The sequence below is a fragment of the Hypoxylon fragiforme genome, assembly GCF_022984875.1.
Source record: "Hypoxylon fragiforme strain CBS 206.31 chromosome Unknown GGS25scaffold_10, whole genome shotgun sequence".
Taxonomy (NCBI): Eukaryota; Fungi; Ascomycota; class Sordariomycetes; order Xylariales; family Hypoxylaceae; genus Hypoxylon; species Hypoxylon fragiforme.
In genome coordinates this window covers 2,434,596-2,459,398 of record NW_026054765.1, presented here as the reverse complement: position 1 = coordinate 2,459,398, position 24,803 = coordinate 2,434,596, and the positions used below count along the sequence as shown (strand labels likewise).

General features: G+C 48.9%; 9 protein-coding genes across 9 annotated transcripts; 5 read left to right on the top strand and 4 right to left on the bottom strand.

Moving 5' to 3' along the window:
• Positions 1 to 134: 134 nt before the first annotated feature.
• Positions 135 to 545, bottom strand: GGS25DRAFT_526626 (uncharacterized protein; the record flags this gene model as incomplete). Its single annotated transcript, XM_049265023.1, has 1 exon — positions 135 to 545. The coding sequence occupies one exon, from the start codon at positions 543 to 545 to the stop codon at positions 135 to 137; it is 411 nt and encodes a 136-aa protein (XP_049112651.1).
• Positions 546 to 2,599: 2,054 nt separating this feature from the next.
• Positions 2,600 to 3,415, bottom strand: GGS25DRAFT_526625 (uncharacterized protein; the record flags this gene model as incomplete). The annotated part of the gene is made up of 2 exons (XM_049265022.1): positions 2,600 to 2,837; positions 2,919 to 3,415. 2 exons carry the CDS (start codon positions 3,413 to 3,415, stop codon positions 2,600 to 2,602), a joined length of 735 nt encoding a protein of 244 aa, XP_049112650.1.
• A 1,629-nt stretch (positions 3,416 to 5,044) lies between these two features.
• GGS25DRAFT_526624 (uncharacterized protein) lies at positions 5,045 to 5,806 on the top strand (the record flags this gene model as incomplete). Its single annotated transcript, XM_049265021.1, has 1 exon — positions 5,045 to 5,806. One exon carries the CDS (start codon positions 5,045 to 5,047, stop codon positions 5,804 to 5,806), a length of 762 nt encoding a protein of 253 aa, XP_049112649.1.
• Positions 5,807 to 8,485: 2,679 nt separating this feature from the next.
• GGS25DRAFT_99277 (uncharacterized protein) lies at positions 8,486 to 10,467 on the top strand. Its single transcript, XM_049266207.1, has 5 exons — positions 8,486 to 9,140; positions 9,211 to 9,322; positions 9,413 to 9,482; positions 9,536 to 9,627; positions 9,760 to 10,467. Exons 1-5 carry the CDS (start codon positions 8,655 to 8,657, stop codon positions 10,194 to 10,196), a joined length of 1,197 nt encoding a protein of 398 aa, XP_049112648.1. The 5' UTR covers positions 8,486 to 8,654; the 3' UTR covers positions 10,197 to 10,467.
• A 65-nt stretch (positions 10,468 to 10,532) lies between these two features.
• On the top strand, positions 10,533 to 12,152 carry GGS25DRAFT_99252 (tryptophan synthase beta subunit-like PLP-dependent enzyme). Its single transcript, XM_049266206.1, has one exon. The coding sequence runs from the start codon at positions 10,737 to 10,739 to the stop codon at positions 11,919 to 11,921; it is 1,185 nt and encodes a 394-aa protein (XP_049112647.1). The 5' UTR covers positions 10,533 to 10,736; the 3' UTR covers positions 11,922 to 12,152.
• Positions 12,118 to 13,126, bottom strand: GGS25DRAFT_99295 (mitochondrial large subunit ribosomal protein-domain-containing protein). The gene is made up of 2 exons (XM_049266208.1): positions 12,426 to 13,126; positions 12,118 to 12,364 (listed from the first exon to the last, which is right to left on the bottom strand). The coding sequence occupies exons 1-2, from the start codon at positions 12,942 to 12,944 to the stop codon at positions 12,314 to 12,316; spliced, it is 570 nt and encodes a 189-aa protein (XP_049112646.1). The 5' UTR covers positions 12,945 to 13,126; the 3' UTR covers positions 12,118 to 12,313.
• A 354-nt stretch (positions 13,127 to 13,480) lies between these two features.
• GGS25DRAFT_99198 (putative eukaryotic translation initiation factor 3 subunit 6) lies at positions 13,481 to 15,295 on the top strand. The gene is made up of 2 exons (XM_049266203.1): positions 13,481 to 13,951; positions 14,007 to 15,295. The coding sequence occupies exons 1-2, from the start codon at positions 13,574 to 13,576 to the stop codon at positions 14,919 to 14,921; spliced, it is 1,293 nt and encodes a 430-aa protein (XP_049112645.1). The 5' UTR covers positions 13,481 to 13,573; the 3' UTR covers positions 14,922 to 15,295.
• Position 15,296: 1 nt separating this feature from the next.
• GGS25DRAFT_99199 (ADP-ribosylation/Crystallin J1) lies at positions 15,297 to 18,208 on the top strand. Its single transcript, XM_049266204.1, has 2 exons — positions 15,297 to 17,950; positions 18,042 to 18,208. The coding sequence occupies exon 1, from the start codon at positions 15,653 to 15,655 to the stop codon at positions 17,870 to 17,872; it is 2,220 nt and encodes a 739-aa protein (XP_049112644.1). The 5' UTR covers positions 15,297 to 15,652; the 3' UTR covers positions 17,873 to 17,950; positions 18,042 to 18,208.
• On the bottom strand, positions 18,190 to 24,683 carry GGS25DRAFT_99221 (uncharacterized protein). The gene is made up of 2 exons (XM_049266205.1): positions 21,145 to 24,683; positions 18,190 to 21,092 (listed from the first exon to the last, which is right to left on the bottom strand). Exons 1-2 carry the CDS (start codon positions 24,409 to 24,411, stop codon positions 18,453 to 18,455), a joined length of 5,907 nt encoding a protein of 1,968 aa, XP_049112643.1. The 5' UTR covers positions 24,412 to 24,683; the 3' UTR covers positions 18,190 to 18,452.
• Between the last annotated feature and the right edge of the window lie 120 nt (positions 24,684 to 24,803).

Sequence of the window (24,803 nt, the reverse complement as noted above, 5' to 3'; positions counted from 1 at the left end):
CATCCAAACATGGTGCGTGTAATACAAAAGTAAAGAAGGTAAAATTCTCCGATCTTGTTGCTCCCCAGTGCCACACGTCCTCTCCTCCCCCCCTTTCTCCCTTTCCAGACCCATGTCAAGCCATAGCCACAAGTCTAGCAGCCAAACCCGCAGTCCATCTCGCGCTTTCCCCCGTCGTACTTGCCGGTGCTGCAGCCATCGGAGCTGGAGAACTTCTGGCCGGCGTACGCGAACTGCAGGGGGTCGCTGTCGACGGCGCCGACGCCGACGGTGAGCAGGTAGGGCGGGACGCTCGGGACGCTCGTGCTCTGGTAGTCGGGGATCGCGACGCCGGTGCGCTGGCCGGCGGTGTTGCCGCCGCCGTCCGCGATCCTGAAGTCGAACTGGTAGTCGCCCTCGACGCCGTTCTCGTTCTTCTGCCACTGCGTCACGTGCACGCCGCAGTTGCCCGGGATGTAATCGTTGTCGTCGGGGGAGGGGGAGGGGGCGGCGTGGGAGAGGCCGAAGAGGGCGGCGAGGGTGAAGGTGGTGGTGGAGAAGTACATTTTTGGGGAGTTGGTAGTGGTGGTCTTGGAAGACTTTTTTTTTTGAATGTGGGTTTTTGTTTTGTTTAAAAGAAGATGCTGTGATAGTTGGTAGTGCTCGGACTGATGGTTGATGAGTTGATGAGTTGATGAGTTGGTAGAATCTGGGTGAGATGATGTTCATTTATGTCAAGCCAACCTCGACGATCTCAACTCAAACCCTTACCGTTACGCATCGTTCTCTAGCCTCGTCGTTTCTTCCTGGATGGATCATCGTCACGACTTCCTCGTTCATCACAGATGCCTAAACATAGGACTATTTCTCCCAGCTCTCCAGTTCAACCCCAACATCCTGTTAGACCTCCCCGGAACTTTTGCCTATCCCCCCTGAATAGTTGACGTCTTTCAAAGGCTAGCGCCAGGAAGTCTTGCCCGATACCTTTTGGCCTCTTTGTAGCCCCTGAAGTCACCGACGATCATGGTGATGCGTTGTTCAAGATATTCCCTCGGGCTAGATGTAAATAGCATGAACCATGAGCTGAAGACCTTTGAGTAAGGGATTTCCCGTGGACGTCCGAATAGTACACAGTGCTTCGTCGAAAAATAGATCCGGAATAGGGGTAAGTTAACGAATCGGTGTAACGGGGCCGCAAATATAATTTACAAAATGGATTGTGGCATGTAAATGCAGAAGCTCCTAAGTTTTAAGAAGTAATGTTTCCCCTACAAACATCCCCATAGTCCAGGAATAGGCACCATCTTAAGTCCGATGGCCTCGATCTCTTCGCCAGTATGACAACTCCTATTCATATAATTCGGAGTTACAGAGTGAGGTATACTTCGTACATCGTGATACGCATTTAGCCAGCCCAGCTTCCGGCCGAAGAGGCTTACATTCTGTTGCAGTACAACTGCAACCAAGAAGAAGGAAGATGGAAGGAAGAAAGCTTGGTTTATTCTTAACTAGGTACTCTGGCGGGGTGCCAATATATGGCTATATGGCCCTAGTGGAGCCTATGGTGCCTCAGGCAACACATTCACAACCTCGTACAGTAAACTTGTAACCCCAAAGTGAAAGAACTGTCTGGGTGATTTCTTCGTTGTTCTGATACGGAAACTCAGATCCTCGCAGATATTCAAACTGCAAATTATATCGGCGGTAAAACTTCAGGATATCCTCAGCTGTGTCCTCTGTCTTCTGTATCATGCCATACTGCCACTGATGATTAATCCCATATCGAAGCTTTTCTCCATGCGACACAGTCCCTTTTCTGGCGGAGCCATTTACTCATCATGGTCCGGTTGGATGTTCAAGGCCGGTCCAGGGGGGGACACCCCCAGAATATGTCGGACCTTCTCACGATGAGCTTCCATTAGATGGCAAATTCGGGCTGCCGAATGGGTTGGCCTTCATCAGGTAGCCATGTGGTCAAAGTTTCACTGGCCCGAACATACGTGGTTGGCTTGAATTATGCTCATTTTGAAGTGTTACGTGAGAGATCACCAGGACTATCCTTTCTAGACATCACTCTCCCTTAGACCAGCACCCCCTTAAAGATCCACATCCTTATATTTCACCATTTATGTAATAAAAACTATGATGAAACATGTCCCGGTATATCTTCTTCTATCTCATAGCTCTTGACCGTTGCTTGTATTTGTTCAACTATTCTACTCTCTTACACAACATATTACCCCTGACTTAATGACTGAACAAGGAATTACTTACCTAGTATGCTTTCAGAACTTGAGAATCATTTCCATTACCTAAACAACCATGCACGAGAATAAAGGAAATGTTAAATCGAGCAACGTTGGCCTTTATTTTTTCGAAATTTATTTTATTTAAACTAAGCAAGTATCTAATTATTTAGGAAACTGGTCCTCATAGGTTCCAGATATCATGAACCAGTACTTTGCCGAGACCATAAAGACTTAACATGTCTTTTATAGATCGACAAGTATGGCTAAGTTATTGAACACCTCGGATGAGTGGTGCCCGCCACGCATCCGATTTGTTCTCACAGTTTGGGATACAGATAACCTTGATGGGCTTTCCTTCCTACTTAGTAGCACTACAGTAGGAAATGGATTGGGCTCCTCTCAATTATATGTCGAGCACTAGCCTCATAGTAAGGCGGCTCTTCTGTTCCAGCGCGCAACTCCTGTTTAAGCTGTCTAGCCTGCATGTCGATGTATGACATGCCTGGCTGCCACTTAAGGAGTTTGGTTAGGATAAAGTGGAACAGTTCTTTGAACTGAACTCCATGGCCTTCATTCTGATGATACTCTTTCAAGTAGTTTCTGGGACTTCTGTCCCGTGTTAGAACGTGCAAGAATACATGCACCATCTCGTGTACGAGAGAGCATAACGCTTCATCAAAAGAGACAAACCTGTCTCCGCCGGATTTAAGCAGGCCAATATTGACTTGGCTTTGCATAAAGCGGAAGGAGCTTATTATTCCTAGCGCGTCATCTCTCGTCTGTCCAAAGTGAAGATTGAACAGCATTTTACTGGCGGTCAGTTGCGTGCCAATCCTCTTCGGTCGGGTCATAACACCGAAGAAAAACAGGGCGTCGAGCCATACGACATACCGGCTCAGCAACTGAGCCAACTGGGTTCCGTTGTAAGGGGACAGTCTGCTTGCCTCCCAGTCCCTCTGGAGTTCGGCTTTAAACTCGTTGTTTACATCACGGAATTCGCGAGTCCTTTTCGCAATGCATTTTGCCTTGGTAAATTTGACAATATCGGAGGCGTAGTACTCGTAGTACTGACCCGGGTTATCCCATTCCCAAAAGTCCCACCTTTTGTTGCCCGGGACTCTGAACTGCCAAAAATCGGCGCGCAAGTAGTAGTCATGAACGACATCCCTAGTCTTCTCAGATGGCATCTTGAACGATGTTTTGGTAGATGTTAATGATAAACTAACAGAAACTTTTGATCTTTTGAGATAAATAGACACTTGATAGTGTTGGTGAAGTGCTGGTTGAGTTTGTTGGTGCCGAGATAATTCTAAAAAGTCCGACTTGAAGTCTCTTATATATAAATCACGGCCTCAACTCAAGTAATGTTGTATGTGAACCATCGAGCAAGTGCCTTAATAAAGGCCATGATTCGTAACAAGAACTGCATTTCCTTTTTCGTAAGACGAGGACGCCAGTAACTAATGCATAGTAGATCTATGATATACACTATACATACCTACTAGGTATGAACCTTTTGACTTGAAATGCTGATTTTTCAAAATACTTCGGCTAGGGGTATCGAAAGAACGACGATGGTTGCTGTATTATACTTTATCATCGTATACTTAGGCCATTGGAGTATCTTGTAAGGGGTATCGAGGCTTCGATTCCTGGATAGAAATAATGTGCCTTAAGGTCTGCCATATTTGCGTTTCAATTCATCTATAAAACAAAATGGGAAAGTATTAGGCAACGAATATAGAGACGATTTAGGAAAAGTCTTTGCTGCTAAGCAGGTGAAAGTGTTTAAACGATTAGGTATATATATTTCCGAGCTCCAAGGTTGTTGAAGTTGTATAATCAACAACCAATGGCAGCCAGAGTAAGTAGCATTCTCGGAATTCGGAGAATATTGCTAAGTTCATACGAGAGGATTAGGCTGTTCTTGGCCTTACTTATACCTGTACGTGCTTGATATGATACAAAGGGAACCGCCTGATCTTGGCCGTTCTTTATTATAGTCTTAGCCAAGTCTGGCATGAAATCTCTTCAGTGATGCTAATCACAGCTTTCTTGAGACCTTTATGCATGCAAGGTGAAGTTATCGGACCAAATAGCGGATTGTCAAAGAATGTCTTACCAATCACGAATGCAACTGTAGAGAATTATCACACCAAAATGAGCCCAAGGAGTATAAATCCATGAGGTTTATAAAAACATCAACGGAGATACCTAACCTAGGTACCTAGTAGGTATTCAACTTACCTAATACATAGCAGCCTGGCAGCTTAGAAGACCCAGCTGGGTGATCCCCACGAGTCTCACAACTCCACATCAAACACCGCATCCAATTATTCGCTGCTTAACCGGCCAGGTACCGAAATGCCCAGTCCGCTAGGTAAGGGTAGTTACCTATTAGTTGAGCTTATGACTGGTTAGCACCGCGGCAACAGATCATGATCAGCATCAAGCATAGGTAGGGCTTACCACAAGGTAGCTGGGCTGTTAGTTAGACCGCCAAAGCCCGATGCAAATTATGGTGATGGGTTGTGTTCAAGGCATCAGGATTGGGCAAAGTGCTGCATAGCAAGACAGATGCTTAGCCACTTGCCAAGCGACGAAGGACGCAAATGATGTAAAGCATCAATGCTGTGCCCCCAAGGCTACCATAAAATACCCGATGGCACAGTGATCTGGTGTTTCTATTTAAGAGCGTTCCCTGCGCCGCGAGCCTGTGAATCTGATCTGTAAACTCTATCTTACATCTCATCCTGTTCAGCGCATATCCTCTCCTATCTCGAAGCCTATACCCACACTATTTACATCCAGCCAAGATGGGTTACCAAAACACCAACTCAATCTACCTGCGTGCTCTCATGGGCTTCGCTGCGCTGGCAGGCACCACGACGGCGGTGTGCACGAACTGGGAGCAAGGGCGCGCGCACATCGACGACGGCGGCAGTTTCTCGAACCACTACACCAAATCCGTCGACCAGCTGACGTGTCCCGCCTCCTCGGACGACGACTGCGAGTTCGCGCCCAAGTACTACGACTTCACCGCCGAGCGCGATCTGCTCGGGGCAGGGGGTCTGCCACTCGGCGACCTCCCGGAGGACGAGCTCGAGGCCATCTTCCAGCTCGCCGCGGACGGCTTCGCCCAGGAGTTTCCCGCGAGCAACGGCAGCAACGGCAGCACGAACTCGACCGTGGAGTTCAAGACGCTCACCACGACCCTCAGCACGCAGGATCTGCCCGACAGCGTCGACCAGGTGCTCGAGGTGGACCCGGCGGTCAACAAGACGCTCACGTGGACGTCGTACTACGTCTACTCGACGGGCACGCTGAGCGGATGCTCCAACGAGACGCTGAACAATGTCACGGTAACGGCTGCGGCGCCGTACTTCACGCAGGATGGGAGCAGGAACAACCAGGCTGTGTTGGCGGGTGGCTGGGGCTCGATATCGAGCAACATCACCGGACAGCAGCAGGGACAGGACGACGCACAGGGCGCGGCGATGTCGCTGGTGAAGAGGTCGGCTGGCACTGCTATCTCGGGCTTGGTGGTGGTGACGATGGTGTTGGCGTTTGTGATTTGATGAAAAGAGGGTTGAGACATCGGACGTCCTAACCAAGTATTGGAGATATCCAATTCGCATACCCCTTTTGAGCTTCTGGTGTAGAATAGTTCCGGACGGCTATGTTCAGTTGCTATGTACATAGTATGATACCCAACTTGCGTACTTGGTACCTAGATGACGATATGCCTTTGTGTGAATCTCAGATCGGGAGCGCTATGAATATCAACCCCAAACCAATTCATTGTGTCTGTTAGGTGAAGAAACAAAGCCGGAATGCTTGATAGTCTGGCAAATGCATCAGATAGAGGCATGCAGAGAACGAAGAAGAGGCTTTGCAGGTATGGTCCACTGCTCCCATGTATAGGAGCATAGTTCTTCGCGAAACAACTTCGTTGTATCCATGCATGATGGCCCGGTCATTGAGAAGCAAGACGAAAAATGATGCTTTACTGTCTGTCATATAGAGGTTGGCTGCGGAGACTTCGAATGAAAAAGAACAGTGTAGGATTTGGGGCCTTCTCCCCTCTATACTCACGTATGTACTGTGTTACCATACCTGAGTAAAGTAAAATAGGGGCTTGGTAATTATCTTTGTGTCCTCCTACTGCTGCGTAACACCAGATATGCCATTGTAGCATTCCGCTTCATATTTTAGTCTCAGATATCCGGCTTGGCAAGCCGGACCGGTCGAAGCAGATAAACGACGTCAACGAGCCGAAGAAGATGCTCACCTCCGTCGGAGACAATATTCCAACCGCAGATGTATTTCGCTGTATATATAAGTGTCCTTTGTCGGTCAATGTCAACTGTATTATAGGGCTTGGTACCGAAAATGTGATTGCTAATGCATACCATGCCGCGACAGGGAGACTATGCATGTGCCTGGCCATTGCATCTTCAGTGCTTCTGACCTGTCAACTGTTGCGGTAGCATAGAGATCTTGCAATGTATAATAGCAACTTTCCTAATAAGTAGCTATAATATGCTGAAGGCAAGTACCTAGGTGGCAATCAAATCGCCCATCGGGCGAGAACATAGAAAAGGTAGTACAAAGAGGGAGTGATGGATTGCTACGTGTTTGTAACTCTGGTCATCAGATTGATGCCAGGGGCGGTGTGGTAGAGGATGAAGACAGGAGGCATGGTAGACTGAGTGTAAGGCCGTGGCAAGATGAAAACTCAAGGTCTAGAGCTTTGAAAGAACATGGTGGCCCAACTCTTGGGTATCAGATTAGACGGGAGGTATGTCGTAGCGCATATACACAACGACGCATCATGACGTGTCGCGATCTCGATTTCTAGCTATTAAAGATATACAATGCTGACCAGGTAGAAAATTTGTTTCGTGGAATTGTTTCCTGGAAGAAGTTGACAAGAAACCCAGGCCTGGAAAGCAGTGGCCCGTTTTCTATGTTAGTCAGTCATAAAGTCACTAGTAATATGATAGAAATAACAGCTTAAGGTCGCCGTCCAAATAGAGAGATATCAAATGTTGAAAATGAGGGATGATTTGACATGTGAAAGAACGCCTTGCGCGTCGAGGCAAGGCTCGAACCACTATTCGTATAGTCTGGCCACGACACTTGGCTGATCTCTTCCATTTTACCCCTTTGTTTGGTACTGTTATCTGGCAAGTGCACTAGTCGAGTAAAATTCGCCGGTAGCGTTGGGGATAATCTCGCCGGCCGGGGTCTCGAAGAATTGTATGTAAAAAATGTTTGTGTTAGGACGGTAGATTTTACCGATCCGGTAAGTGGAAAAAAGGGGTATAACATAACGGCCGCGTGCATCTTTTAAAACGCACAATGGGGTCGCGCAACAGGCCGGCCTAGAGAGGCAGGCTACCAATAACCAAGTAAGTCCTATATGGCCCAAAATTAATGATGCATAACATACCGACCTAATTATATAGTAGTGGTATAGGTATTGGATGGCATATCGCGGGGTGGCGTGGCGTGTGTGCTATCGACCGAAGGAGGCAACCAGTCACGCAATGCCAAAATATGTGCGCGTCTTCAAAAAGAAACCACAGAGACCGGCAGTAAAAGAAAGAAAAGAAAAGAACAAGAAAACGAATGAATGGAAAGACCAGAAAAACCAGACAAGAATATATTAAAACAACAGACTTTGGCATGCATAAATGTATGTCACCACCCTGTTTCTTTTTCTTTTTTGTCAATTTTTTTCTTTTCTATTAACTATTTCCCACTAAATCGGACCCGTACTTGATTCGAAGAGCTTCGCCCTTCCCAAACAGGGCGATGCACCAGATACTTTCTTGCATACCAACAGCAACTCAGTCGCGCCGAGTGGCTTCCCTTTCCGGCTATGCACATTCGCGGCCAGCGCCCGCGTGCATTGATCACGGTAGCAGAGCCTTCTATGTGGTTGGTTCGATTTGCCCTCCCTCGAGCCTCACTCGGTGGAATGGTGACATACATCTGTTGATGAACAATTACTGGACTGCTCGGATTTTTTTTTTCTCTTGTTTTCTTTTTTTCTTTTGGGCCGTTTCGTTTCGTGGTTAGGTAGGTATTGTTGGCCGGTAGATCGTAGCTTGCCTATCATACATACCCTGCCTGCTGTCCATTAGGCGTATATTAGTTGGCATCCCACGGGGTACGTATGTAGGTATATTTAGGTACTAAGGAGATCCGGCGGGAAGGGGCACGAGGGAGGGAGTGCGGAGAGCCTCGGCCTTGGAGGAGGTTAGGTAGGTAGGACTTTGGGTACACAGCTGAAATAGCTGGCTTTTGTACGGGTTTTTTGAACGAGTGATCAAGGTAGAATATCACATCAGGTCAAGAGCTCAAGGAGAAGATAGGATTATCCGATTCGTCATATTTCTTTTCTCGTTGGAGGCTACCATGATTCTTCCATCTGATTTGCCCCCTCTCCTTTCTCACCTCTCACCGTCACCATCCAATGAAGAGCTCGGTGCTCGGGGTCTCCTAAACCTCACCTCAACGCAGTCGTCTGGCAAGCCTATCGTTACTGTGTTTACATTAGGTGGCAGCCAGACACAATGTTGCCGTACGCCTACGACCGAAGTCGCCGCAGTATGGGATACGACCGTGACGACCACTCCGACATCCGTTCGAGCCCCGACCCCGACCCCGGCCCTCGTAGCAAGAAGCTCAGGCGACAACTCCGCCAACACGGCCCTTATCGTGATGGGCGTCTTACTTGGGGTATCTTTGCTGCTTTTCTTGTTTTGCTATTCCTCCTGTCAAAGGCGTAGGAGATGGGAGAATAGTAGTGGTAGGTCCTCTAGGTCCTCCAGGTCCTCCAGGTCATCTAGGAGGATGTACTACAATAAACAGCCGCCACAAGTCCAGTATCAGTTCATCGAGGTGAGTTCACAGTGTTGTATTGATAAGCTTCGTGGAATGATACCTAGTAACATATCAATGTCTCGGGTAGGGACCACGGGGGGCTCAAGGCATACCAGGGGACAAGGGTGATACAGGTGCCAAAGGAGATAAAGGGGATACAGGTGCGAGAGGGGATAAAGGAGATAGAGGGCCAGCTGGAGGTAAGACTCCTTTCCACCTCATACTGTTGAAGATCGTAGTCGTTGCTATTGATCATGTAAAACGAAGGCTAACATTCTACTTCCTCGAAGATCCCGGACGAGACGGGATTGATGGCGCTGACGGAGCTGACGGAGTTAGTGGCGCGGATGGTGCACCTGGGTAAGTAGGCTGCAAGGTCTTTATTACTAGGTAATTACTAAAAATCACTTTAGGCCACGAGGACAAGACGGAAGGCCTGGCAAGGATGGCAAAGATGGAAAAGATGGAAAAGATGGAAAAGACGGTAAAGACGGCAAAGATGGTAGTAAAGGAGAACGGGGCGAACGGGGAGAGCGAGGGGCACCCGGAGCACCCGGAGCACCTGGCCAACGTGGGGCAGAGGGAGCACAGGGGGGACATGGGGAACGCGGAGAACAGGGAGAAAGAGGAGAAAGAGGAGAAAGAGGAGAAAGAGGGGAGAGGGGAGAAGATGGAGCAGATGGAGCACCTGGAGTACCGGGCCAACGTGGAGAACGTGGAGAACGTGGAGTACCTGGAGCAGAGGGAGCGCGAGGTGAACAGGGTGAACGAGGAGCAGAGGGAATACAAGGAGAGCAGGGAGAGAGAGGAGAGCGAGGAGAAAGAGGTGAAAGGGGACCAAGAGGCAGGAGAGGAGAGAGGGGGCCCATGGGTGGGTGGCAGAACATCCAGCAACACCGCGACGAGACATGGACGTTCGACCACATAACCCCAGCATACCCGCCGAGAGTGTTTCTTAACTTTACCTGCTGTGACTTCTGCAGAGCTGCATGTGGAGGCCGCTGCGTCGGACGCTGCGGGGGGTGGAATCTTTGTGGAGGGCATTGCGGTTGCAGCTGTGGATGCTGTCATTGAGGTTGGGTCTATGCTCTTGTATGATGAAGGATAGGGAGATTTTTATGTTCTATATGATAAGTTAGGTGGCTAGCTTCAACGGGATCATTATGGTGGAGGCTCTTTTGTTTTGATATATGTTCATTTAGAGGGAATGGAGGCAATATGTTATCATAGGTATTGATGACACTTCAACAGATTGACTTACATCTACAGCCCTTATTTGCATTATGAAGCATTGTGATATATTATATGTATTGGATAAATAAATGAGGAACTCATAAGGCATAAGCCATCGCTCTTAGATTACCTATTCAAGCGGAAAGTGAATCTCAAAATTCGGAGTTGATGTTGGAATTGGAATAAGTCTTCTCCGCTAATAGTATGAAATCTGCACGCTTCTTGGCCAAATCCTACCTCTACAAGCTTCCAAGGTTCTCAGAAACATCCTTAGGACTATTCGTCGTGCACTTGGAAAATTAAATCTCAGTAAAACAGCCATTCATCCATATCTGCTTGCATATATCACACTTCTACAAATTTACTACACATCCTTCAACCATGACTCCATCAATCCAACTCAACGCCCTCGCACGGAACTGGGCCTTAACCCCCTCCGCCACAAATCCCAGCGTCTCAGCAGAAGCCGTCCTCGCCTTCCACACGCAGGTCCCGGGGTACAACGAAACGCCCCTGCACACCCTGCCCGACCTGGCATCCTCTCTTGGGCTAGGCCACGTCCTGCTCAAAGACGAGTCCGACCGCTTCGGACTGCCCGCGTTTAAGATCCTGGGTGCCTCGTGGGCCGTGTACCGCGCCGTGTGCTCGCGTCTAAACTTGGGACCTGCTACTGCTACTTCACCGGATAGTAGTAATAAAATCATCCCCTTCGCAGACATCGGCGCCGCGGCCCGGGAAAAAGGCATCCACATCATCACGCTCACCGAAGGCAACTGCGGGCGCGCCGTCGCGCGCATGGCTGCAGGGCACCTAGGGCTGCGGACAACGGTGTACGTGCCGTCGTACATGGACGCGTTAACGCGATCGAAGATCCGGGGCGAAGGGGCTGAGGTCGTCGAGGTGGCCGGGAGCTACGACGACGTGATCCCGGTGGCGCTGGCTGCTGCTGCGGCGGAGGCAGACAATGCGATCATGGTGATGGATGTTGGGGTCGAGGGGTGCGACGAGGTGCCGCGGTACTTTGTCCAGGGGTACGGGACGATGCTGGCGGAGTCGGATCGCCAGGTGCTGGGGGTTACTGGGGATAGGCCGACGACGCATGCGGTTGTGCCCGTGGGTGCGGGGTCGATTGGGGAGGCTGTGACGGCGCATTTCAAGAGTGCGGCTAGAAGCACTGGAACAGCACATCGTCCGACGAAAGTTATTGCCGTGGAGCCGACGACGGCGGCATGTCTGTTTGAGTCCCTGAAGGCGGGGAAGAGCGTGTCGGTGCCGACTGGTGATACGATTATGTGCGGGATGAACTGCGGGACGCTATCGACGACGGCGTGGCCAGTGCTCCGGGACGGGATGGATGCGAGTGTCACTATAACGGACCTAGAGGCGCATGATGCGGTACGAGAGCTTACGGCCCGAGGTATTCATGCTGGACCTTGTGGTGCTGCCACGCTAGCTGCGCTTAAGAGGCTGTGTGAGGATCATAAAAAGGAGTTGGATCTGGATGAGAATTCGGTTGTGGTGCTTTACTGTACTGAGGGTACCAGGGAGTATTTAATGCCGTCATAATCTAAGGGGGGTAGATACTTTTATATAGAAGGGCCAGCTATAGGTACCATCTTCAGGGCAGGAAAACTTGGGGTGTGTTGACTGATTTTATATTTTGTTGTTATAGAGGGCAGTATTCTTGTCTGACCTGAAGCTCTTTTGTACATATACCTAGAGACCTACCTGGGGACCTAGGAGATATGTATACAGCAAGCCCGTATTTCAGTCCCACGGGTCCTGCGGGTATATATCACCTATCCATTTGTATGTGCAAACCGTATATTCACCTGGACTAGAGTGTGCTCAATATACTGATTGTTTTCGCATATTTGCGTATTCGTACAGACTTTTTTCGTCGTCACATATCATAATTCCTCGATTTTTATTTTTTTTTTAAATATTTTTGAATACCACTAGAAACCCATGGTAAGAAGAAAGTTGAGGATTTGGTTCCGTTTGTGGCCCTATAAGAGTAATGTATGGTTAGTAGAGGTAAATGGGGTGGGCTTGAATCATCAACCTTACCCGTACCGCTATGTGCCGAGTCACATTGTTGACGGACACATCACTGTCGGGGAGCTGTAAGGCGTCTCTAATGTCCGCTTTCAGAGCTTTCAGGTCACCCTCTGCCTTTTTTAACAGTGTGACTTTAAAATTACCCCCGCGCTTAGACTTTTGATATACACCGAGGTTGGCAAGATTATTCCTATTAACGAAGTATGGCAGTTGGGGTGCTTGCTCTGTCGTTTCTTCGGTGGGTATCTCGTTTGATATTTCGGTTACTTGCTTGACTGGTTGCTCGGATGATGGTGGAATAGAGGCGGATGTGATAGCCTCAGAAGAGGACTCGGAAGAGGGCCCAGAAGAAGTTGATTGAGGTATAGATTCGGATAATCCTGAGTGATCGCTAGTTTGGTCGACTGAAGTGGATAGATATCTCGTCCGTATCGGCAACAGTAAGGCCAGGCGCATTGGTGGCGAAGAGAAAGATGGTGAATACGCTGGAAGCGTACGTAGCGTACGGAGGGCTCTAGGTAGTAGCATGGCTACCTAGATATGGATTGTTGTATTTGACTAATCAGTATGTATGAAGTACGAAGTATGAGGTATGAATGCGACTAAATTGTATGTTGGATGAAATTGAAATAGTTTGCGCCGAAGATCGAAGATTGAAGATCGATAATGTCAAGGTTCAACTAGTTATGTACAGCTTTTTTCATGCTCTGGATGCGATTAATAAGAAAGTCTGATATCGAGATATCCATAAAACCCCGGTAGAATCTCGGGTAGAAACTCTGATACCCACAATTGCCAATCGATACGGTAACAGGAACATGTACCTAACTATTAATACCTGCCGTACATCATTGGTCTGTCCCACAATCCACGTTTCTAAGAATTATTGGGTCGCAGCCCTCAAAGGTTTAGAAAAAAAGGGAGCCCTGGAGCATTGACCAAATTTGTTCCGTGTGCCCCTCCAAACTAAAAACTAAAACATTTCTTTTGGCGACAATTTCGACTTTCGACCTTCGACTTTACCAACTTTGTGCAATTTTGCCAATATCTCCACACCAATCACCAATCCACCATCTTGTCCTCTCTCGACATCCTCCACGATAATACATCTAATCTCGCACGGATTATTCCAAAAAAAAAATATCAAACCACCCAAAATGGCAGAATACGATCTCCTGCCGAAATTAGTCGGCCACCTTGATCGCCATCTCATCTTCCCTCTTCTCGAGTTTGCTGCTGGTCAACTACCCGAAGACGCTGATGATGCCTCCGTCTTGGCCATCACCAAAGCCAAGTATGAGCTTCTTAAGACTACAAACATGACCGATTTCGTTGGCAACTTGAAGGCAGAGCTTGAAGGCCTCGAACAACCCCCAGCCGAGTTCAACGACAAGCGACAAAAAGTCATCTCGCGCCTCGAGCAGTTCGAGGAAAGCACCAACAAGCTAGTTGACTTACTAGGTCGTGAGGACGTGGTTGGAAACTTGAGAAGTGACAAGGTGGCCAACTTGGAATTCCTAAAGAAGGACCACGAGGTGTGTGATATCCATACCCAACTAATTCTAGTTCAATGCTGACCTGTTAATTTAGGTTACCATTGATATGGTCAACGCTCTGTACGACTTTGGCAACTTCCAATATAGCTGCGGAAACTATGCCGCCGCTGCCGATCTGTTATACCAGTTCCGTGTGCTTTCTACCGATAACGACAAGGTGGCTGCCGCGACGTGGGGAAAGCTCGCATCTGAGATCCTAACCACCAACTGGGAAGGCAGCGTTGAGGAGCTCCAGAAAGTCAAGGAGAATATCGACACCAAGCTCTTCAACAACCCGCTAGCTCAGCTGAGCCAACGCACCTGGCTCATCCACTGGGCTTTGTTCCCTCTTTTCAACGACGATCGCACTCGCGACGGGCTTCTAGACATCCTCTTCAGTCCCGCCTACATCAACACCATCCAGACCAGCTCCCCTTGGATTCTCCGATACCTCACTGCCGCCGTCATTACTGGCCGTAACCGGACAAGAAACTCGGGTCAGCACCAAAAGCAGTTGAAGGATATAATACGTATTGTCAAGCAAGAAGGCTACGAGTACAGCGACCCCGTGACCGACTTCGTGCGAGCGCTCTACATCGACTTTGACTTCGAGGAAGCCCAACGACAGCTTGTTCTTGCCGAGGAGATCTTACGCTCCGACTTCTTCCTCTTCTCCACCGCCGACCTGTTTGTCGATGCTGCCCGACACTTGATCTCAGAGAGTTACTGCAAGATTCACGCGCGTATCGACATCAAGGACTTGAGTGCGCGTCTCGGTCTCGGCGACGACGAGGGTGAGAAGTGGATCGTGAACTTGATCCGCGACACCAGAGTGGATGCCAAGATCGACTACAAGGAAGGCACAGTCGTTATGAATCATCCTCCTAGCTCGGTCTACCAACAAGTGATCGAGCGAACCAAGGGCGGATTCTTCCGAACACAAGTGCTCAGTGCTGCTGTCGCAAGATAAGGGGTAGCAATGATTACATGAGATTCTCCAAGGATACCCGTTTAATTGACATGGTAATGCGTGCGTGAGCCAAAGTTGGGACGAGACGAATGAGATCCATGGTTTTGCCGATGGGCATGCATTCAAGGCGTTTTCGGGGGGGTTTCTGGTACTGGTACAGCTCAACGAGGTAGAACTGTAAGGTAGCATCGATTTGCAAATACAAAATTTGTTACGACCATTAACTCTGAGTTCTGTCTGGACTTTTGGTATGTAGGATAAGTTTGATACACTTTCAACTGTTACCAGCTACGCGTACCTACATGATTTGTACATACCTACCTATTACTACCTAGTAGGTAGTAGTAGGGTACTAGGTATATAGTAACGACTCGGTATATACATACCCTGAGTATCTTAACATTTGAACGATGTCTCTTTCCCTAAACTACTATATAGGACTAGACTTAGTGGCTTCTTCCTGCGCCGACATCGTAACAGAAGGCACGAGGCATTACCTAGTATTGTGAGACGAAAGCAATATCCCAAAGTTAATTTCCTTTCTTACTTCAATGTCCCTACGTATTTCTTACTTCTTCACTTCCTCCCTTCCTCACTTCTTCGGGGCAGGCCCCTTATGTTTATTCATCCAACACTCTGACACTCTAGCACTCCTTTCTTCACCCGCCCATCGTCTAAAAAATCACATCAAATCAAATAAAAATCAACTCTTTTCTCACTAACGTAAAATCATGGGCCAAACTTCAATAACTTCAAATCCAAAAGAGTATCTCGTCAAGACGTACGCCGGTGTCCTTGGTAAAGTAATAGGCGTATACTTAGGTCGACCTATAGAAGGGTGGACACACGAACGTATCTTGAGTAAACTTGGCCCCATCAATTATTATCTTAACGAGAAATTTGACTTGCCGCTCGTGGTCCCGGACGATGATATTTCGGCCACTTTCGCCTTTGCTCGCGCCGCTTCCGATCATTTATGCATCGACTCACTAAAGATAGGGCGGTATTGGCAGGACACCGTCATCAAGGGGAAGTCAGTTTTTCGGTGGGGCGGCAACGGTGTATCGGCCGAGCATACGGCGTTTCTCAACCTAAATAAAGACATCGTCCCGCCTTTTAGTGGCTCAAAGGAGATGAATGGCGAGGCCGTTGCCGAGCAAATCGGCGGACAGACCTTCATCGACGGCTTTGCCATGGTGGCGGCCGGAGACCCGGCGGCGGCTGCGGATCTTGCGCAGGCTGCAGCATCTGTAAGCCACGACGGAGAGGCGGTAATCGCGGCGAGACTCTGGGCTGCCATGGAAGCCGCAGCTTACCTTTCGAAAGACATTATCCATCTATTGAAGGAAGGATTGAGGTGCATACCTCCCGACTCGCTTATTGCTAACATGGTAAAGGATGTCCACAAATGGGTCAAGGTAGACCAAGACTGGCAGGCGACGCGAAAGAGGATTGCAGACAGGTTCGGCTACAACAAGTTCAAAGGGCTATGCCCCGTAATCCCGAACCACGCCATTATGATTATGACGGTCCTCTATTCGTCAGACAATTTCGACAATGCCATGTGTATTGTGAACACGAGCGGCTGGGGCACCAGCTCCAACTCTGGGAATGTCGCCTGCCTTCTGGGCATCATGCATGGTCTGGATGCTTTCGAAGGTAAATACGACTGGCGTGGCCCCATCGCCGATCAGGTGCTCATATCGAGTGCGGATGGCGGCTACGCCATCAACAACGCCGCGCGCATCGCGACAGACATCGTGACAGCGGGTCGTCACTACACGGACCAAAATCCTCTGCTACCGCCAAAAGATGGCGCTCAGTTCCATTTCACGTTGCCAGGGAGCATCCAGGGATTCCAAGCGGCCAAGGTAGGCACCCTCGCCGCAGGCTGGGCCAAAGTCAGGGTCGTGCAAGATCTGAATGAGAAATTCCGTTGGCGTCCTGGCCTGTCTGTTCACATTGGTGGGTTGGAAATGGGCACCTCAAACTTGGACGCAATAGAAATCACGACACCAACTTTTTTGCCGCCAAACGTGCACAGGCTAGGTCCATACGAGCTTCTGGCCGCGCCGCTCGTGTATCCCGGACAGACGATCGAAGCGATCGTGCGCGGCGACGATGAAAATACGGGGTATATGCGGGGAAGGCTCGTAATCAGGGCGTACTCACCCGAAGACGAGCTTCAAAGCTTTTATAGCGAGCCCATGGTCATTTTTCTTGACGAGTCCGTCCGCCTCACCTGGCCTCTTACGCCAAATTTCTTAAGCGGCTGGCCCATCCAGGCCATCGGCGTGTCTATATATAACGAAGATCCCGTTGGCAGACTGCTCGACGGGAAGATATGGCTCGACAAAGTCTGCTGGGGAGGCAGTCCCTCACTCACGCTACTACCCATGGACGAAAGCGTGGGCAGGCGTGAGTTCTACAAGCGCTCCTTCATCAGCAGTGCCGACGTGTTCGACATGACGGCCGACCGGTTCATCGTGGCCCAGGACGTTGGTCAGGGCCTCGTCACCTACGGCACACGGGACTGGTCTGACTACCGCGTCGTTTTCCGCGGCTTCAGGATCAACATCGGCGGCCCTTGCGGCGTGGCGGTGCGGTGCATGGGCTTGAAGCGCTGGTGGGCGGTCATGTTCTGGTATCCCGCGAGCGGCAACGTCTGGAACGCGTATCCGGGGCTCAAGCGCATCGTGCTGGGAAAGAATCTTGACGGCGACATATACGACGGCGACTCCAGGCCCTTTGATTGGCAGCTGGACACGCCCTACGATATCGATATCCGCGTTAAGGGCCTCAAGTACAGGGTCAAGATCGACGACGACATCACCCTGAGATACAATGATGGACCGTCGCTGCCGCTGTTTGACTACCGCGCCGGTGGCGTGGGGATTGTCGTCGAGACTGGCTCTGTGTTCGTGGATAGCATTGAGATTCTGCCTTTATGAGTTCTTTTTTTTCTTTTTGTTTTTTTTTCTTGGTTTTAGTATACCTACTCATGATATGATACGATATGCCATGTTATGATATCCATTGATTATTTTAGTTGGGGCAGGTCAAGGGGGGGAAGGAGGAAAGGAGTTAGGCTGAGAATATGTTTTATGAAAGTTGAAAGACTCACAACTTTAGATTAGGTAACTTCCTTATGAGAACTCATGAGCCAGGTAATCGTTTTTTTCAACTTCTTATAGTACCTACCTACCTAGTGCTTAGGTATTTCTGACGATGTGTCTAACATTGACCGACCATTGACTTCCCCCTTATTCATTTACTCATCTCATTCTCCTTATTCTCATCAAGAACATTAAATAAAGAGAAAATGAGATGGCAGAACCCTTTTTTTTTCTTTTTAAAACACCAACACCAACACCAACACCAATGCCAACACAACACCTTTACATACATGCCCTTTAATGATATATCTACATAGGTAGGTACCTATTCCACGCGCCAATATAGGAGAAGCAAGGGAAAATATCATGAAGGGGGGGGTAGGGGGGGATGGGAGGGCAAATAAGAGGGAGATCATCAAGGCCTACCGATAAGCCCCACCCCTCCCCTCAAATCCTCCACGATGCTCTCCCTCAGCCACCCCTCTCCGCCCCAGTGCGACACTTGCCTATCGTTATTCTCAGGGGCAGCAGCCACAGCAGCAGCTTGATTCGAGGTTTCGCCGTCTGTCTCCTTCTCCTTCGCCTTCCCCTTTCCCTTCCTCTTGCCATTGTCCTTCTGCACCTCTTTAACCACATTCTTCTTGTCCTCGTGAGTTTTCCTCGCTTTCCACTCAACCCACTCGAATAAGCTCTTCAACCCTAGTAAATCATCTCTGTTTCCGCTCTCGATGACCCCCTCTAGGACGAGACGCGCGTCCACGGCGGCGACTGCGCCATTGCCGACGTCGGGACCTCCTATGTTACGATCGAGAACGATGTTCCGTTCAGCGTGTGTGAGCTTTTGGAGGGTTGGTACCTTATCAAAAAGCCACTCGAAAGGTTGCGCTTCCGGATTTATCGACAAGGGGTTCATATCCACCAGGCCACCGTGCTGTCCTAGTGCGAGCATCGTAGTTACAAATGGACTGTCACTAACGGGCCTCCTGCGGACGAAGAGCGTATATGAACGTTTGAGGGTGTCCCTATACTCCGGGTGGGCTTCAAAATCCAACTCGACATCCCAAAACTCCGCTGAAAATATCCGAATTCGGGTTATATCGTCTAGGGGAGGCACGATGGTCGGAGCCACCCGCCCCTCCTCTTGGCTCTGGTCTTTCATTCGTAGAGAGATGTTCACTCTTACGGGCATGTTTGTCGCTATATCCTTCACAACTAAGCACCGAGGATCCGTGGCCAAGACCCAAAAATGCCGGAAGGCTTGCAAATGGCTCTTGTTGTCCTGCACGGAATCCGGAAATACGGGGTAAAAGGCGACGAGTAATGAGGCAATGGCTAGGTTCGAAGTATTAAAAGTTTGGGTACCGGAACCAAGCGATAGTGTACCGATTGCCATGTGTGTTGCCATGTGGGAACCGTAAGTTGTATCGGGGTCGTTTCGGGCGTGAAGGGATCGTAAGTATCGAAGCACCGCCAAATCACCTGAACCAGCCATAACAGTTGCGCAAGAAAGTCCAACAACGTCAAGGCACATACGCGCTGCCACCGCCACCGTTCTCTCGTCAAAACTAGCCCTGGGACTAGCAGAGCGACATTGCCTGTAGTATCTCTGAATATAACAGAGAAGAAGATCACGGACTTTCAAGTCACCTGAGCCAGCGTAGCGAAGTGCCATGGCAAAACACAACCCGGCTAATATTGTTAGAAAAGGTAAGTGCGTCGAATTAAGAGGCCCACGAGGTGGATAGGTTCGAGGATCAACTGGTCCTAGTCTGGAATGGTAAGACGCAGGGAGATTCTTACGAATCCAGTCATGGGTTGGCTCGATCTCTGACCATAGGATGAGGTGTTTGGCGACAGTACGGAGCAACAATATGTCTGGACGGATATAATCAAACTGTATTGGCGCGTCAGGGACGTCGATCTTTCGAGCTACTATATGGTCTTCCGACTTCATATAGATGAGCGCGATCGCTACCACAGCAGCAGCCGTGGATCGATCTAGAATATGCACTTGCTCAGCTTTCTTAGTTGCTGAAGCTAAAGTTAAGAGTTTCTCGGTGACGCGCATATCATGAAGGCCTTTCAAGTCGGTGCCTTTTCCAAGGTTGATAAATCCAAGGGCGAAGCCGGCAGCTAATCGATAGCATTCGGTACGGAGTGGCTCATCTTCATCATCCGGCTCGACGTATTCAATCTCGGACATCATAATTTCGCTCATCCGGCGATGCTGACTGTTGCAATAGAGCAGACCGATACCCATGATACCAGTTGTTTGGGTTAGAGCTGATAGGTTTAGCTCTGCAGCACCACGGGGCAGCATTCGTGTGACGTGAACGGACAGTAAACGTGTGATGAGTGAGTCCATGGTTCCGATGTAAGAGGCCGCTAATCCTAGTAACAATCCGATAGACGTCATGGTATGTTTTGGAGTGAGATACTTGAAGGCAACCCATTTGGCAACTCCCTTGAGATGACCATTGAGACCAAGTGCCAAAAGGAATCCAGCGTGTCTATTACTAAGGTCGTTGCCAGGCTTGTTGTAAAGGATCCATGATGAGTCTATGCCACTCGCTTGACGAGAAATAGACAGCCCACTAGCAACGCCCGAATGGAAAAACGCCCAGGCTATTCTTTCCTCGGTGAAAAGTGACTTGTCGACTCCTACCGTCACGTTATTGGGTTGTACAGTGCAGTTGAGAACGAAGCCATTGATGTGGAACTTCTGGGTAAGCAGTGGATATCGTAATCCATAGTTCATTAAGCCACGGCCAGCTGGTATGGACAAGGTGTTGTTAGCAAGCCTCGTCACCATATCCTTCTGCTGCTCAAGGTAGTATGCCTCCGACCATTCTGGCAAGGGATCTAGACGCATGATCCGTGGCTTAGTCGTGTTGAGCATCAGGTTTATCTCATCAAGACGTCGGTCTTCTCTGAATAGAGTATGTATTACAGCTTGCTTGTCGCTTTCTGCGACATCATCGAAGGGTGCATCATTAAAATTCATTATATTCTGACAAAGTGAATTGAAATCCCACGATGCAGTATGATTCGAGGCCTAGACAACATCAGCTTAACACTATTAGATGAATACTCTTGATAGAACTTACCAGTACGTTAGATGAGCGCACACGGAGGGTGTTGGATCGCGTTAAAACTGAATCCATGTCATCTCTTTTGACTAGCTCTAATAATCCCTTGGGCCATCTAGTCGGTGGAGATGGTTGGCATTGAGCAATTGCATCCTGAAGCGGAACAAGCACATATTCTGGTAGGGACTCTAGAATTAGCGAGGTAATCCCGCTTTGGTACATTGCTTCCACAAAGTCTACTGGAGATCTACTCCGCAAAGAGAGTGCTTTGAATAGATCTTCGAACATTCTCGTGCGAGGGACAATTGGATAAGTCATCACCGATCTTATTGGTGGTACAAATGCTGACGAATTGGGCTCCTGAGATAGATTCATATGAATCCAATCAAAAACGTTCCAGTACGATGGCTGTGAAGGTGCAAGGGACAGTGATATGTTGGTATATCCCGTCTTCTGCTCTGGCCAGTCTAATGGCATCTCGAGTTCATAGTAGTTAACCCATTCATTCCATTTTAGCCATCGAGAGACTTGGAGGAGAATGGCTCGGAGGTCTACTGAGCCTGGTGATGATACGTGGAATGACGTGATGTCAAGCTTCTGCTCTTCTAAAAGCAAATGCAGCGCAAGGAACATATCCTGAGAATAACGCATTCGCGTTATATAGTCGTGACTGGGAGAGGTCGGAAGATATCCATCTGGACCACATGCTGCATCACCATGGCTAGAGGATAAGTAACTCAAGGCCAGCTTGGTATGTGAATTTAAGAAACCTAAATTTCCTCGTCCAGGGGTTGGCCAAAACATCGTCGACGAAGAATCATCCTCCTCCATAATCCATTGCCACGCCTTGTTCTCTATCCATGGCGGATGTGTCAATGAGCCTGGGATTTCGTATGCGTTCATAGCGTCCCAATCGCCGAGGTCAACCTGTGCTCCACTGCTAGACCTCAAGCCCCTGGTCCTCCGGCGTGTTTTTTCCACTGGCAGTGTTTTTTCATCGATACCAAGAGCAAGGTATATTGAGAGTATTTGGATAACGATGGCTGACCATTCGATATCCGTCACGTCCGCCTCTTGTTCTCGAAGCCATGCGACGATTTCCCACCAGTTAACAAGTAGTCTTTCCCTGGACGAGGCTGGCAAAGCTGACCGGAGAACCTGAAGAATTTTCGAAACCCTTGGGGAAGTAGGTTGAAGTTGTATTCGAATTTGGTGATATTGCTGGGTGTCATCGTCTAGAATATCTACCACGCCATGCAATTTGGGGTGTCGCAGGCCTGCAATTTCCCCAATTATAGGAGTCACAGCTCTTCTAATGCCGACTTCCCTATTGACAAGACTGCCATGGTAGTCAAGGCTACCCAGGTTGGCAAGGGACAGTTTGGGAGGCAGGGGTATAGATGTCAGCTGGGCCCAGGGCGCTTGAATACTAAGCTCGCGCTGGCCTTCAGTAGACTGTGACAACACCAAAATCATTGAAATATCGCCATCGACTATCCTACATGAGTCGATGACATTTTGCGCCTTTCTGAGCTGCCCAAAGGTGATGGCCGTCCCGTCAGGATCGGACTTGCTTGGTTGTAAGTGGAGAGTTAACAATTGCAAACGCTTCTCCATTGGGTCTTGAATTCCTACCAAGACCTGCTGGCAGTCATCCTGGAAGGTTTCAGGGCCGGTCAAACAGAAGACTTTGCATTGAGTCCGAGCCGGATGTTTCGAGAGTGAATATCGGACATTACTGTTGTCGATAGGGATTGTGTGGATTTTTGTGAACAGCATCTCTTGGGTTAGCCCATCGAAATCATGGTCATCTAGGCCCATAGTATGAAAGCCTTCAAAGTCGCCTCCTCCACGCAGTTCCTCTAATAAGTTGTCAACCGGTGCTTCCAAGAGTGTATTCGCAGCATGGCTGGTTCCGTAAAAGCTCGTTCCAGAGAAAATACTGCTATTTCGTCCTCGGTGGCTACCATGTGAAGTATCCCGCCGCGTATTGGGGTGGCTGATTATTTGGGCTTGCTCCGAAAATGTCGTTCTGTCCTGTGAAGCAGAAAGGTCTGCCCTAGCGAGCATGGAGCTCACACGACGAGAAGTACGGCGGGTCACACCCGATTCCTTCTCTATACCTAGTGAAGATTCAAGATTCTCTAGGATTTTGTCGTTCTTCTCAAGTCTTTCGCTCTTACGTGACCGCTTTCCAGGCAAAGGGGCGCCGAAACTCTCTCTAAAGTTTGGATGCATTGGCGTGGCTGCACCGCTAGGCAAGCCAGGTTGCATCGAACTCCGCCGGCGGTCCGTTTTCTTCTTCCCAGCCTTTCGTCCATGAATGAATGGATCTTCATTGGTAATATAAGTAAGCTTCCAAATGCTGTACATGCAGGTCTCTTTATTAACGGTCACTGCAATAATCAGCTTTCCCTTGCGCCTCTTGGCGGATTGATAATGTGTTATATCTTCGATATGAACGATTTCCTCAGTTCGATCAAGAAAGATGGGAGATTTCTCAGAACCCCGACGAGCCTTGGGTCTAATAGACTTGTCAGGAGGAGTGACGACTAGTCCAAGCTCTAGCAAAGGATCGGTGAGCGTGACCAGACGTGGCCATTTCGAGTCATTCTTCTCGGGACCATCCCAGAGATTGTCGAGGTTGGGGTTTAGTCTAAGGGGCAGTGCCTTTGGTTTTCCTAGAGTCTCGGTAGAGAAGGTAGGATGTGAGGAGCGAATAGCGGCGGGAGAGAGTTGATTGGTGATGAATGAGTTTGGAGGAACTCTAGGGAATTTTAGACTGGCAGCCAGACCGGTATCAGTCCGTAGTCTTCGTTGTATGATGACGCCTTGAGGAGCCGCACAAGCAGACTCGACTTCAAATGGCATATGAACCACGTGACTTGTGCCATCGAGAAAGTACACATGAGCCTGGGTCTTGAGAAAGACGACCAAGGCTTTGGATAGGATGGTTCCATTCTTCTTGGATTTATCTTTCTGGTCGTCATCCTCTTGACTCTTCTTCTTGTCCTCGGCGTTGGGGAAATAGGTCAGCAAAGCTTGTATGATCGGTTCCTTCTCTAGTTTGAAGCCGAAGCATTTTCGAAAAACACAACCTCTGGACCAAATAACGGTATCTTTGGTAACCAGAAGCTCATCTTCACCTTGTTGGCCAGCAGCTTGGCCGACAGTGATGTCCCAATCATAGGAAGAGCTAGGCGGATTCTCTGGCAGAAGTTGCTCTTGTACAGCGTATTGAAGGGCAGTAGGCTGATGCAGCCCAAGAGAAGTCACTGAAGCCATAATGGCGTTGTTAGATCCATTGATTGCTGTGGAATGAGAGTATGGTAGGAGTTGGATGTTGATGTTTTGATTATACTTTGATGTTATTGTTGTTATTGTTGTTATTGTTGCCCTACCATTTTTTCGTTTTATTTTGTTTTGTCGAGTTCACCACTTCGACTTCCCTTACAACTAAGAAGAAGCGCGCTATGAAGGAGCTATTCACGCATTAATGTTAGGTCTTTACTGCTAGTAGTAGGTACGCCCTGTTGACAGCTGGAGTTAGTGGGGTCAAGCCGGTGCTTCAAGGTTCAAGGTTGTCTCTGCAGGTACCCTGCTGCTAGTTAGTTATCAATGATTAACTAGATCAATGATTAGCTAATAATCTTCTTATCGCAGCACAGCGCGGGACT

Excerpts from the sequence above, each read along its gene's own strand:
- GGS25DRAFT_99198 (XM_049266203.1), top strand. The coding sequence starts at position 13,574 with ATGGCAGAATACGATCTCCTGCCGAAATTAGTCGGCCACCTTGATCGC. Across the intron at positions 13,952-14,006 it reads TCCTAAAGAAGGACCACGAG|GTTACCATTGATATGGTCAA; the intron begins GTGTGTGATATC and ends CTGTTAATTTAG.
- GGS25DRAFT_99277 (XM_049266207.1), top strand. The coding sequence starts at position 8,655 with ATGATTCTTCCATCTGATTTGCCCCCTCTCCTTTCTCACCTCTCACCG. Across the intron at positions 9,323-9,412 it reads AGATAGAGGGCCAGCTGGAG|ATCCCGGACGAGACGGGATT; the intron begins GTAAGACTCCTT and ends ACTTCCTCGAAG. Across the intron at positions 9,483-9,535 it reads GGCGCGGATGGTGCACCTGG|GCCACGAGGACAAGACGGAA; the intron begins GTAAGTAGGCTG and ends AAATCACTTTAG.
- GGS25DRAFT_99199 (XM_049266204.1), top strand. The coding sequence starts at position 15,653 with ATGGGCCAAACTTCAATAACTTCAAATCCAAAAGAGTATCTCGTCAAG.
- GGS25DRAFT_99221 (XM_049266205.1), bottom strand. The coding sequence starts at position 24,411 with ATGGCTTCAGTGACTTCTCTTGGGCTGCATCAGCCTACTGCCCTTCAA. Across the intron at positions 21,093-21,144 it reads TGCGCTCATCTAACGTACTG|GCCTCGAATCATACTGCATC; the intron begins GTAAGTTCTATC and ends GATGTTGTCTAG.
- GGS25DRAFT_99252 (XM_049266206.1), top strand. The coding sequence starts at position 10,737 with ATGACTCCATCAATCCAACTCAACGCCCTCGCACGGAACTGGGCCTTA.
- GGS25DRAFT_99295 (XM_049266208.1), bottom strand. The coding sequence starts at position 12,944 with ATGCTACTACCTAGAGCCCTCCGTACGCTACGTACGCTTCCAGCGTAT. Across the intron at positions 12,365-12,425 it reads CTCGGCACATAGCGGTACGG|GGCCACAAACGGAACCAAAT; the intron begins GTAAGGTTGATG and ends TTACTCTTATAG.